General features: G+C 38.5%; 1 protein-coding gene across 3 annotated transcripts in view; it reads right to left on the reverse strand.

Annotated features, from left to right (window-relative positions):
• Window positions 1-7521: 7521 nt before the first annotated feature.
• LOC129780523 (uncharacterized) overlaps window positions 7522-14701 on the reverse strand; it is a 190079-nt gene continuing 182899 nt past the window's right edge. For all 3 annotated transcript variants that reach the window (XM_055788871.1, XM_055788873.1, XM_055788872.1), the window contains exons 9-12: window positions 14213-14503; window positions 13965-14143; window positions 8571-8774; window positions 7522-8496 (exon numbers count right to left, since the gene is read on the reverse strand). In XM_055788871.1, the coding sequence (XP_055644846.1) occupies window positions 7855-8496; window positions 8571-8774; window positions 13965-14143; window positions 14213-14503 (1316 nt within the window). In that variant the 3' untranslated portion in view covers window positions 7522-7854. The remainder of the gene's footprint in view (window positions 8497-8570; window positions 8775-13964; window positions 14144-14212; window positions 14504-14701) is intronic.

Genomic DNA, 14701 nt, shown 5'->3' on the forward strand with positions numbered 1-14701 from the left:
GAGCCTTCAAAAATAAGATATATTTTCTAAACTAGTAATAAACTCACTCGTATTACCATAATAGGTACTTCTACCCTTATTGAAGGAAAAAACTCCAGAAAATATTTTATCTTTAACTTCATTCAGTTTTAAGTCATTTAATTCAGCTACTTCATTAATTCTAGGTCTGTCAGACTTATGCGCGAGTATTGGAAAGTTAATCAAGCATTTTAATTTGTGGGCGAGTGTGTGGGTGATTCATTTGGTGAGTACACAGTACTTACTGATTTTTTGGGTGGTTTTCAATGTCCTCTGAGCTTGATGGTATAACTATCGGTGGAACATTGAGCGGTAATTTGGTAAACCTGCGACGTATTCTATGGTCCCGCGTCAGGGTCCCTTTCTGCCTTGTCTAGCTTCCCCGTGCGAGTCCATGGAACAGTGCCATGATAAAAATGCCCCTTGCACGGACCTTTTTTAACGTGTTTGGTTTGTTCTGAAATATGTGTCCTTTGTTCCTTTGTATTGATTCAGTGCTTTTGTTAAAACGGTTTCTTTAATATATATTTATTATAATAAACTTTTATAACGTATTTTATCTATATATATAAAAATGGATTTCTGTCGGTCTGTCTGTCTGATTCTTATGGACTCGGAAACTTCTGAACCGATCGACATGAAAATTGGTTTGTAGGGGTTTTTGGGGATTTTGAACAGATAACACCACTAAGTTCTGCTGCAATACTAAAAGACCAAAGGCAAGCGACTAACGAAAAAATGTGAAGACGAGTACGACAATACAAATTCGAACAGGGATAAAATCTTGATCATTAAACCAAAAGATACACAAGAATCGGATATAACAAGGAAATTTTGGAAACAAAATGTTAATCCGAGGGGTTTGATTATAAATGGACTACGAAATGGAAGGAATGGTTTTGGTGTTGTTTCTGCTCCAGATAAGAGTTCTATTGAGTTGCTGAAAGTAAATATGGAGGAAAATTTGGGTGAGGGCTATGAGATTAAAATACCGAAAACATTAAAACCGACGATCAAACTAAACAGATATAGTGAAGATATGGACGAGAACGAATTAAAATTAACACTCATGAAGCAGTAGGATTCTGCTTCATGAGTGTTAATTTTACAAAACAACAAACAACAAATGCTTCAAGTTAAGGAAGGTTTATTGCAATAAAAACATGAAGTATAATAAATACAGTGCGGTCATGGAGGTCGATGGGGAAACATATACGAAGTTAATGGAAAGTAAATCAGTATTTTGTGGATTCGAGAAATGCCGAGTTGTTGATGGTTTATCGGTTCTAAGATGCTTCAAATGCTGTGAATATGGCCATAAAATGGTTGACTGTATTGCTAAACTTAGTATATGCCCAAAATGGGGTGAAAATCACCAGTTTAAAGATTGTACATATGATGAAGTCAAATGTCCAAATTGTACTAAAACAAAAAAATAGCGAAAAATAGACATTGATACCAAGCACTTTGCGTGGAGTTCCAACTGTCCTATATTTCTACGTAAATATGATAGGAAGAAGGAACAGGTGGACTACTCCGTTTAGCAATCCGAGAAAGCAGTTCAACACAAATACGATATACTCTATAAAATAGAGGTATTGTATTTCACGACTATAGAACCACTCATTTTTCCTGAGTTTTCAAAGATATGTAAGAAGTCGGTTGAATTGAAGTATATAGTGTAGAATACAATAAATATCTTCATTTATAAGAGTGGCCATTTCAACTTTATAATTGTGTTCTGGAGCGAAACATTCAAAAAAGTAAAATTCCAGTGTTTCATAACAGATGAAAAAACTCTCACTTCTTTAAAAAATTCACTTCAATTTAACATGAATTACGATAAGTTTCTAATTTGTAGGTCATATTTAGTTTTCAATCAGTTCAAATAACCCATTCGGGGTGGCTACGACCAAGTTGCGTAATGTTGTAGTGTGTATCTCGTTCTACGCAGAGGATACTGCTCATTTGAGCCCTTCAAATCGCCCATACTGCTTGTAAGCTGCATCTACTATTCGTCCGATCGCTCCTCATATGTTCCTGACAGGGTTTTGATTCGGTAAACAAGGTGGCCAGTCCAGAATATGAAGCCCCTATTCATTAAACCAAGCAATAACCTTCCAGATTTTATGAATTGATGCCAAATTACCCAATTATTAAATTGTTTTTGATGCAAAAACAGCAGTAAATGATTCTGAAGTACTTCGTTTCACTTCTAACTGTTCGTTTGTGTTGATGGTAAGCTATCTAAACCAGGCCTTTTTGAGAAAATTCTCCCCGAGAACTCGAGAACTAATCAAGCAAATCGAGCCAAATTTGGGATGTGAGGGTTTTTGGGTACGAGAAATGTTTTCATGATGGTATGACACCCCTCCCACCTCTGGAAGAGAGAGGGGGTCCCATAAAAATAACATATATTCCAACCAAACATGACAATTGAAAATTTTCGGAAACTCTGAAGGAAAATGGGAAATATCGGAGAATTCAATTTGCATATGTTCTACAATTACAAGCGTTGTTAGTCCATTTAATGTTTGCGCTAACGAAATTGATCTTCGTTCGAAAGTGGAAATGGATTTTAATGTGATAAAGCGCACTCCTGGTGCTATTTTCCCAACTAAGAGCAGCAAGAGCAAATTTCCGTAAAGTCATGGAGAAACAGTCATTTTGTTGAAGTTTCCAATACATATGAGCTGTTTAGGACCTGCTGAGTCTAATCATGACTTTTATTATTTGTTTTTGTTGAAACTAACATCAAAAATTAAAATACAAAAAAAATCTTTTTTACCATCAAGTGTTTTCCGCTAGCCGGGCAGGTGACAGCTATATTGCCACCAACATTTTACGCTAGCCGGGCAGTGGCAACTATATTGCCACTAATGTTTTTGGTTGTTTTGCATATCAAAAAAAAAAATGTTTCGTGTATTTTAGCATGCTAGCATGGAGTTTGCGTTGATTACATGCTTAGTTCTAACGGTTAAAGGGTTAAAGTAATAATTATGTTTGTTTTTTACGGATTCATATACGGATTCGGATACGGTACGGATTCAGTATTTCGCTGATATCGCAGAATATTTTAAGTGTTTTTAGTATATGTTAATGTAGTTTTGTTTTAGTAGTAATAAAGTGATGTGGAGATAAATGTGTTTCTCTTCTTCATCACATATTCGATTGTTCGGCCCGGGCCGGGCCGTAACAGACTTCACAGCATATTGAAGTGACTCCCCCCAAAATGAATTCGTTTCTCTCTCTCGTGTATCACGTATCGCTGTTTCAGTTCAACGTGGTTTGACATATACTACAGGTTTAGCATCGTACACGAAAATTGCCCACACATATAAAATACCGTGAAACACTGACAAATTTGTGAATTTCGTTGATATTCGTTGGTTTCAGTTCGCGGTAGGTAGACAATAAACCGTCCATTAATAGTGTAACTCCTTTTTTTGCACCAGCAATCAAGTTTCCGTTTCACTTTATGTGGACGTCAGGAGATTTATAGATTCATGTCAGGAGGAGTAGAAGTGTGGATTGAAGTCAGTGTAGGGTTTAAAGGGAGACGGAATTCGAGTTAGGACTAGAAAGTGATTGAGAAATAGCTGCGATAAACCCTACAGTCAGGTAGAATGAAGAGGCGGATTTATATTCATAAGTCACGTCAGTTAGAATAACCACTGACTAGATTAGTTTAGCAGTCAAACTCGCTCTCATCGCTCGTCAATTCATTTTCTTGTCAATTGAAATCATGTTGACGGCGAACACCGAAGTGGTCCTAGTCAAAGTGAAGCTACTGAGAGGAGAGTCGATTTTCATTTTTCATTTTTGAAGATTTCGGGCAGTAAGTACGCTGTCGCTAGCGTATAAATATTGCATCTCCTCAGGGGAATATTTTCACTTCTCGTTTGGTGATCATCGAAGCAATATCGTTGCCGGCGAGCGTCGAACGAGATTCAATTGTCTTTCTCATTCTGATTATGTTGTGTCATCTTCGTTTTTCTTCGAGCTTTCCCTTTTGCCGAATTTTTAAATAAAAGTTATGAACGAATTATAATTAGTATAATGTCATATTAATTCTGTACAAAAAATTGAATATTGACATTAATTCTATATAAAAAATGGAATAAACGTATGCCATCCGACGCTCGCTATAGCTCGGACATTGCTGAAGGACCGTATCATATGTTTCAAACTAACCTGGCAATTAGTGGAACACAAATTTGCGTGAGAGACACCGCCGCTTCCGACGGCGGGACGGCGTTACAGTTGTTCACTGCGCCGATTTATTCCGGTCACGATGTATAGCAATTTCGTGTATGCCAAACAGATCATAGAGAGTTCCCGATTCGATTGGTATGCAAATCGTTAAAATCCGTTCGCAGTAGAAATAGTTACTAACGTTAACTTTATTTCATAAAAACGTGACCTGTTTTCTGATTTGGCACCCTTAATGAAAGACGTAGTTCTACGTCAAAAGTGAGCGAATGAAGCTGAGACAAAAACCTTACTTCTTTTGACGATATTTTCGATCAATCCGCGTTGACGGCATTGAACTTCGTATTACGAAATGGGGGAGTAGGCATGACAATATGGGTTTGCAGAAGAAATGACGCACTTTGAAATTAAAATTATGAATGAAAATTGTTTTTCCCAAATCAATTTAGCACTTCATGAATATTAAAATCACTTTTGATTGCATGTAGTGAAAAAATATCATACAAAAACTGTGTCGAAAGATGATTTTATATTATAATGGTGAGCTTTGGTGAGAATATCAGAAAAACCATAGAAAATAGTTTAAATTAGGGTCAGAACAACGTACTTCTAGAAGGTAAATAACGCCAAGAAAAAAATTTCATATAAATTTTAACAATTTAAAACTGCCTTAGGGCCGACTAATCTGATAGAGAATGTTTAGCCTCACACAAACTAATGTCGTATCCAGATGTCGGCACCATTCTGCCGTCAACGCGAATAGCTGGAATGTTATGGAAACCAAGGCGCCTAGAAGTATACCCTAAGGTGAGGCCGTTTCGTCACTAAGTTGGTTAGGGGAGCGGTATATGAAAACAGTACGGAAGAAAGCAGAAGGGGAATTATTTGTTTGAATCGTGAAAGAGACAGACTGATCAGGAGCGAGCCTCGGCACTAGCGTTTTGTTTACAAACAAAACACAGTAGACTTCCAAGATGACTGAAGAGTGGTTTTGGCAAGTTGGCCCACCTTAGGATATACTTCTAGGCGCCTTGATGGAAACAATGTCTCCCTGAAGAGAAGTTGTCAACAATAACGAGAAGTGAAGTGTCTCCCTGAAGAGAGTGAAAGTTGTCAACAATAACATTTTTTTCCCTGGTTCGCGATGATCCATATCTACTGTGGTGTGAAACAATTAAGTTTCTATCGAACTAACAGGCCTGCAGGCGGTATTCAGTTGTTCAAATTGGAATAAAAATTATTCCTTGATCTTGTTTGAACACTCAAAAAACACGTAGACCTTTTTTCTTTCTTTCTTTGTTTTTAAGAGGCTTTAAACTTTGAAGTTCATTCGCCTCAATCGTAGACCTGAATCTTACCAGTTTTCTATCAATTTCCTTGTCCTGTGTTGAAAGGTGTGTCTATTCCGCCAGAAAATCCATTGCATTTTCGTCTCACACCAACAAAACACAACGTTCAATGTCGGTAACGTGGCAGAGAAAACGGTGCAAAAGAATACTTCACTAAAAAGAAACGAAACCGTACAAACAACGACATACTTACAACTCTGAAACACTCAACGAAGTTTGACCAAGAATGTGATGATCTTTATAGCACCGTGAATTGTCGAATTGACACTCAAGGCCATTTTATATTATCAGGCACGTACCGACACCGGCAGACAAATACATGATGTATTCATATCATCAGGCATAGCAACTTCTCTGTACGGACCGGCAGCGCAGACGGAGCGGAGAAATGCTACTGGTGATTGAACCGATGTCGTACCGAAGAGCGACGAACGCACCCACACCACGAACTTCGACGTTGGGTTTGTATGTATGGTGCTACTCGCCCATGTAGTTCGTGCCCGGCACCGGCAAAATATTCTTTTCGAGAATTCCTTCATGCATTTGTCTGAAGCGTGCTGTGTATGCCCGGAGCCGTTCCGCTATATATACGCATACACATTTGAAACACACGCAATAATATTTGTCTTGCATGAAACGTGCCGTGCCGGTTACGCTACGTGCCTGATAATATAATATTACCTTCATGCTTCACACTTATAACTGTAAATATAAAACAAAAACGTTTAATGCTCTTTAAAATTTACTCTCAGGAATGGGTTCCTTCACTGAGAAACATTCACTCTGAAGAGCTCGAATTCCAACAACTTACCGTGATAATCAGATGTACTCACAGTAAAAAAGTTCTATTTCCCATAATCTAAATGTTAGCACCGACCAATGATATGTCCGGTTTTGGAGAATTCTTTTCAGTTCCTATGACAAATTGAAGTACTATCTGTATTTCTCCTTTGCATTCATTTTGCATCATTCAACTGTAATATTTGAAATTTGTTATTTTTTAATAATATTTAATTGCGTTTTTTTTTCTTTTATTCCATATTAACTATACTTCTTAATTGAATTATCAACAAACTGAATGTACATTCTTACGACTCCGAATGCTTGGGGGATAGACGTCAACTTGTCGTGCTTTTTTCAATCACTCTCATCTCACCTCAAAATAATACATAAGTCCGCATGCACTCTGATCCTATGTTTATATAATTTATAAATCTGAAGGATAGCACAGAACTGAACAACGCAATAAGCGATCGATTTGTATAATCTTTCATAAATTGTTATATACACATTCCGTATGTTATACATTATCCTTTGAATATTCTGCGTCATACAACCGCGTGCCATACACAAAACCTCGTTGCACGTCATTTTTATCCATTTGTTAGCACTCCTCCTTACTGCTAAAATTGTATCTTAGGACTTCACCGCTAAATAGAATTCGTAAAATAGTTTTGGTTTGTCTAATTCTCCTCACTTTCATTTTCGTTCAATCATTTTCCCAGCCCGGGATCAAACATTGTTCCCTTTTTGTTGAAGCAAATGTTATTAATGGAAGAGGAAAGCTTTACTCGCTCGTGGTTGATGCTGCGCATGTTCGGTAAAGAACGTTATTCTAGATGAAACTTGAGAGACTTGAGAAAATTGCTATACACAAAAGTGGTCTGAAATGTTTTAGCCGCTTTTCAATCATAACAAAGGGGTTTGTACTCATATTTCGACATATTATCGTGTGGATCGATCTTCTGATGGGTCCCCGATCATGTCTATTTTCGATGAAAATAAGGAAATCGCTTGATGTTTTCCGATTCCCCAATTCACATAATCACATTGCAAAGTATTCAATGAAGGTTCAGCATAGCAATATGATCACAATGATTTCCGTTTTTTTCTGTAGTTATGTAGCTTATTTTTTCACTGTATATATTAATAAGGCCTGCTATGTGCTTGTTTCGTAATGAATTTTGACTGCTTTTTATTACTATTAATTTTCTTATAAATAATTAAAACGTTCGTCATATTACAAACCGCGATTTGTGCAGAGAAAATGTGGTTTCGAATGCTGCTTTTCAGTTCCTTCCACTTTGATGAAACAACAAATATACGAATGTCGGAAAGTTATTCAACGTCACAAAATAAATGATTAAAACAACTGATTCAACTCTGTAGGGAATTTAGGGAAGCTGGAAGGGAGCAGGATTTTTTTTTGTTCCTGTTGGGTACATTTTCCACTACGACCAGTTATTTCATCTATTGTGGCGTGGGAGCAGGATAATTATTCACTAACCATTCCGACTTCCCTTTGGACATTTCCTGTTAGCGAATCGTGAATGGCGTTTTGTTCTTCGTTCAACACATCCTGGACGGGAGAGCCATTGGAGCTTCGCTCTGTAGGCGTTTCCGGTGCAGGAGCCGCATCATCGACGTTCGATTGTTTGTCATCAGTGGCAAGTGGCTCATCATTCTCCTCTGTTGTTTCAGTCTTAACAGCTATCTTATACTCAACGCTAATATTTGGTTCGACCTCCTCCGCCTCGCCACCTTCCGCCGCTGTATATTCCTTCTCTTCTTCGATGCTTTCATTGCTATCCCGCTGCGTTTGATTTAATTTGCTGATGGATTTGTGCAGCTTTGAATCGGTCGCTCGTAGTGATTCCGAGGTTCCGAGACCATCCCCGGTAGGCCGTAGCACAAGATATAACAAAATGTCCGAGAGCGAGATAATACCAATCACCTTTTCATCGTCGTCTACCACAACTAATCTGTGAACTTCGGCCCGTACGATTCGCTCCATAATCGTGTACAAGGTTTCATCTAGTTTGCAGTTCTGGACTCCTTCGAACCATGCATTACGATGTTCGTTGGCAGTTTTCAGCGAAACGTCCAAATCGTTGTAGGTTTTTTCCGCCGCCAAATTCTGAAGGGTATTTGAAGAAAGAACAAAAACAGCGTTACCAAGTAATTCTGATAAAACAAAGAAATTATACGCACAATAACATCAAACTTGGCGTAGATGTCTTTCAGGCGACCTTCGACATCCACGATCGGCAGAGCGGACACTCGTCGATCGACAAATTTATACAGCGCCGTGATGATGCTGGTGTCCTCCGTTGCGATCTCGATGTTATCGTAACTGCCAATACGAACCTCCCGTAGGGTCTTCTGCATGTACGATGGTTTCGGTAGCTCGTTAATCTGTGTAGACGGGGTGAATCATTGCATTGGATGAGCTACTTTAAAATAATGCAAGGCACATTTTATAATACAACAATGAATATGCTCCAATTTGCAGCGAAGGCGAACTTCCGATGCAGGTACAGGGAATCCCTTCCAAAGTACGGGCGTGATCGGAAGGCAAATCGATCAAATGTAATTGCGAGAAAACTATTATCGAGGCAGCGGTTTGATTAATCATAAGCTCTGTTGTAAATTGCGACTAAAACTAGTAGCGCTCCGTAAAGACTATCAAGACATAGAAGTGCAAGTTCAGGAATCCTTCCGACTAGCTGGAGCAAGGATACACGTGCAACAACATCGAAGGTTTTACTAATTCGGTATCGAATGTATTGATCTGAAACCCATGTCGTTTCTTAGAATGAATTGAAAGGAATTGGAAATCTGAGAACCGTTTTATTTCTGGAAACTCGTGGGAATGAAATGAAACTACGTGCGGTTGCTTTGAATGTCATTTTCCAAGCATCAAATTTTACAAAATCTATTTCTAAATTAACAGTCACTACTGTGATTGCCATCTGCGCAATACAACTGCAACTGCACCTCACCAAGCAATCGTCTGTTCGAAACTAGTAACACTTTTTTCTGTTAACTGCAATTAAATACCAAAAAAAAAACATTCAAGTCGAGTATTCATTATCAATCGCACTCTAACGTTATGTCATTTAGCACACAACATAGTGTACAGCGGGATATCTGCACTCGCCTCAGTGATTTTCACTAGATGATATTCTGTATATTTGTGTTAAAGAGTGGGTAAAACAATTTCTTGGTATTAGTCACAATCCAATCATCATTGTTTCCTTTGAATAGCACTGTATTTGCTGGGAAAACAGGTCGGAATAAAACAGAAACTCGTCGGTCATAGAATCAATGTTGCTTGAAGATAAAGGGTTAAAAAAATTTAACATTCGATGAAATTATGCACGAAATTCCCGATTGACGTCGTTTTTTTATGTTACAAAAAATCAGAGAAAATAATACTTTTTAGTGACACCCATATTGACCTTTACAAGATGGCAATAGAAATATAAAATGGTAGATGGTAGGTAGAAATATAAAACATAAATTGCAAAACTGCTGGAATGAATTTCAGACATTTCTGATGATTTTTAATCAACCGATTTCTAAACCAAATTCGAGGTGATGGCGTGTATGAGTGGGTGTGGTATTGTCTCGAAAATGTATGCAGTGAGAAAAACATAAAATATTGTAACACAATTATAGCGAGTAAGTTTTTGTTCAGTTTCAATCTAGGTTCGCACTAGGTTCAACCCGACAGCTTTTGGGTTCGCACTCGGGTTCACCAATACAACTGAACTGTCATGTTCCGAGTACTGTTTTGGAAAATATGAAAATATTCATAGTTATTATTAATGGAAAACTTGCTTGCTTTTGCTTACGTATTATTGGAACCGGAATCCAGTTCGAATTAACACGTTGAGCCCCGACCGAAACAGGAGACCGACAATGAACTTTTCGTCTGGCCCGTATCGGTCCCAGCGAATCGATAGTGGACTTTTGCTAAATATCATTTTGTAACGTTGTTGTTGCTGTTCCCAATGCCGAAAGTCTCCGAACAAAACGTCTACTGTCGGCCCAGTGAGATCGGCGCTAAGAAGAAAATGGGTGGGTTATATCTATGAAACAACCGCAAGGTTGACGTAGGACTACCTTAGCTTAGCAATCATTTTTTTTGTATTGATTAAATTTTCGATTGAATGGAACAATTTCCGAATCGAATTGAATTCAATATATTTGCTTTGTGAGTGAAAAAATTGTATAATGCCATGTGAGATCAATTCATGCATTGTGATAGATTATGTTCTTCGTTACAAGTAAATTTAATGACAGTCCTTTTGCGTTTGGTATGATGACATCTTGGTTTTGAAGTCTGTGTTAGACAAACACATTTCAGTCGGAACAAAAATGCCCCGATTTGCATGTATTCGCAATTCCGAGTTCCCCAGACACCTTCGTTTAGAAGTCTGTAATAGGTAAACACATTTCAGTCGGAACAAAAATGCCCCCGACTTTCATGTATTTGCAAAGCGGATTCCCCCAAGCACATTGATTTGAAGTCTGTGTTAGGAAAACATAGCTCGGTTGAAACAAAAATACCCCCTACTTGCATGTATATTTGCTAAGCGGATTCCCACAGGTACATTGATTTTGAAGTCATTGTTCGGGAAACCGTTAATCGGGCCAATCAAAATTAGGCAGTTAGGGTGTTGAGATAACGCTTGACATAAATAAAAAATAACATTTTATTAATTGCGATAGAAGCGTAGAAAGATTCCGTAACAATTGATGCAAACATCTTTCCTATCTAGTAAGAAATGTTCGAGTTAGAAAAGTGGTGGAAAGGTGGAAATATTTCACGATCTATATCTGCCATTTGATAAACGTGCATCGTGTACCGGTTTATTGTTGCTGTTGCTTATCAACATGTATCGTTGTCAAAAATCAGAGCAATTTTAGTGAAGTGTCTCAGAAAACACTATGCACGAAAGCAATTATTTCCGCAATTTGTATAAACAAGGAAAACGACGTCAAGAGAACGATTGAATGTGTTTGCTGTCACAAATGTGCACCCTTCATGTGTAAGAATGTGATAGGTAATGCGGTACGTAAACTTCACAGTGGGCTTTATTATTGGTCAATGGAAACTCTTGAATTGTACCAAGGAACGACGATAACAGCATCCTCCTTCCTCTCCAGACCTCGCCCCTAGCGACTATCACTTATTCCCGGTAATGAACCAGGCGTTCGGCGATCAACGATTCGATAACACTGAAGAAATTCGTGACGCAGTTACAACGTACTTCAAAAAGTTGAACGCTACGCACTTCGTGCTCGGAATAGAAAAACTCGGGCCACGCTATGAAAAATGTATCGAACGTTACGGCGATTACGTAGAAAAATAGAAAATAAAACGTAGATTACGAAAATCACCTGGTGATTTTGTCCTAACTTTGTTTTTCCGCGATTTCTGAGGCACTGAAACTTATTTTTGAACGACCCTCGTAATATGTATGCCCATGAAGAGCAATGAGGACCCCGTGGAAGGCAATCGTAGAAGCGAGACGGTTGCTGTCGAAAAATGATGACCCAACCGATGCGGGAGCTCCTCCGATTAGAATGTGCGAAAACACCGATAGTAGGCATTAAAAGTTAATGAAAAAAATAATTGGTAGAAAAATATCTTATTATTGAATGTTGAATTGAAGAATAGATGTTGAATAAAGACACATCCCTTCCCCATTTGAATTTATGCAACAAGATATTCGAGACATAATCGAGTTATCGAAATTTAATCTCTTCAAATAGTTGCTCGAGAGGTGTAATGAACATGTTGATGTTATTGTCGAGACCAGGATAAAAAATGACGTATTAAACTGTACACGGTTACGGTGCAGGCGAGAGTTAAATGATTCGATCCCTAGATGACACTTGATTGACACCTATGGAATAAGAGAAATGGCTAGGATACTGCTGGACAAACCTGTGCCTATTGGGAACTACTCCAGTCCTCAGCATCTTGTATCGACTGGGATGCTACAAGGCAGTAAGTTAGGTCCTGTTGAAGTTGCACGTACTGATACAGTCCATATGAAGGTGAATTTCTGAACTTGTTTCTGTCTCAGTCCGTGGGAACTCATATTAGGTTAACGAATACTGTTTTTTGGGTTTGACAATCGATGCTATAATGAGCTGGACTGCACACATTAATGCATTGAAAAAAATCGAAGTTTATTATGTGGAATGTCTAGAAGAGTTTCACCATTTCTGCCGTTTACGTGCCTTAAGAAGTTGTACTTCTATTGGTACATTCTCGAATCCAGTACCTCGTTGCGAACTAGGGTTTAGCGAACGAAGCGCACTTACCAGAACTACAAAACAGGTTTCTGAAAATTGTTTTCAAAAAGTCATTCCTGTACCCTCCAACTCCAACGTCAACGTTAACGGTTTGGTCTTACCGATAAGGGCCCTAGTCTCGAGTGTTTATCTAGAATACCAAAACAGCTGAGATATAGGTACATTGATAAGTTTTGAGACGCACTAGCAGCTGAATCAGCTCAGATGTAGGCAATTTTATAGTTTTTGAATCCCACTGACAGCTGATATGTTGGCATTATCTGACCACATAGGAAGAGAAATATTATATGAGTCTGTTTACGAATGAATGTGGAAATAATGTAAAAATAATGCTTCTTTGCATTTGCTGGGCCCTATTATGTGATTCGAGTCGAATAATATTTTGTTCGGTAGTTCTATTTTGTTAGTGTAGACTCGGTTAATTATCATACAACACGACAACGCCCGTCCACACGTTTCGTGTGCAATTGAAGAGGCTTTGAAAAAACTGACGTTTGAACCATTTCCAAACACTCTATATTCTCAGGATCATGCGCGTCTTCTGATTTTTATTGTTTTCCTCTACTCATGAGGGACCTAAAGTATAATCGTCACAGCTCTGATAATGCAGTGAAGGCAGCTGGGTTCGAGAAAAATCGGAAGAATTTATCAGTGATGATATGATAAAACTTGTAACACGTTGGGAGAAATGTGTAATGCTTCACGGTGACTATGTTAAAAAGAAAGTATGATTTTGAAGGTTATTATTTGTACTTCAATTTGTGTTTTTTCCAAACTTGGTTTTTTTTTGTTCGTCTCTTACAAGCATGTATGCAGGACTTATTCGGCTCCCCTAGTACATTTCACCTCCAGGTGCTCATGAAGTTATTGCTGGCTTGTGATGTTTAATTCATCGAGTGTATGTGCGAAGCTGGTAACTACATGTTAAAAAATAAGTTCATAACCATTCGACAGTGTATAATTTTCATCTGTTTTATCTGAGGTTGTCGTCAATGGTTTTCAACAGTCCTCATTTAAATTCCCTAGTCACGATATTCTATATGAAATACGAAATCGAACAAAATGGGTTGCGTTCCCAAGGTAGTTAACGTCTTCAATGAAAGTTGTATATAATGACAAAAACAATAATTGTATGGTTAGGGAAAATCCTCCCTCTATCGCTCCAAACTGTATGATCTATCATTTTCAGGAATATTGATTCGGAAGGGAACAAATCAAATAACCCGACCGCCTAATTTCCCATAATTATAGATGAATGAAATCCATACTTACATATAGAAACAGAAATCGAAGTATTCTCTTGTGGGTTAGTATATACAAAACATTTCCAGTTTGTGGTTCAATCACCGGCAAACGGTGGATTCGATTGTGTATAAGCGTTTTGATGGCATCGTAGAGGGATGCGTCTGGTCCGATACTAACTAGCTTTTTAACCTCTTCCTGTAAGACGCCTGCAAGGGAACAAAAGAAATATGAATGTTTTTTTTTTCGTTCCCAAGCCACCACAATTCCGAACATACTTCTCCAGGTCTCCAGCTTGTGCTCCTCCAGTTCATCCATCGACGAATTGGGTGATTTGTAGTACATCTTTAGAATCTTAATGAAGTCCGTGATCGTCAGCATGCCGATGAATTCCTGCCGCTTCGAGTCCCACAGCGGTGCCGCTCTGACACCATTATAGACGAGCGCGTAAAATGCCTTCTTGACGAGTAGCTGAGTATCGAATACGACTAGTTTGGCCGAGGTCGGCACCAGGTCATAGCACTTGTGGAATCGGAAGAACTTCACGAAGATCTGCGATTCATCTTCTTCTGTTGGGGGAGGGGAGGGCGATAAAAGACAAAACAAGTATTATTGTATAGTGATGTGATCAAGCCAGAATAAGGGGAGCTTCTGCATCAAATCCTGCTTATCGCTACCTTTTTGCAGCAAATTAGCCAACAATCGTTTCCAGGCGCTGGAAACCGCCTCGAACTCCTTGATACTTTCGAGGGGGTAGGTTTCGGTAT

The sequence above is a fragment of the Toxorhynchites rutilus genome, chromosome 3, assembly GCF_029784135.1.
Source record: "Toxorhynchites rutilus septentrionalis strain SRP chromosome 3, ASM2978413v1, whole genome shotgun sequence".
Classification (NCBI taxonomy): Eukaryota; Metazoa; Arthropoda; class Insecta; order Diptera; family Culicidae; genus Toxorhynchites; species Toxorhynchites rutilus.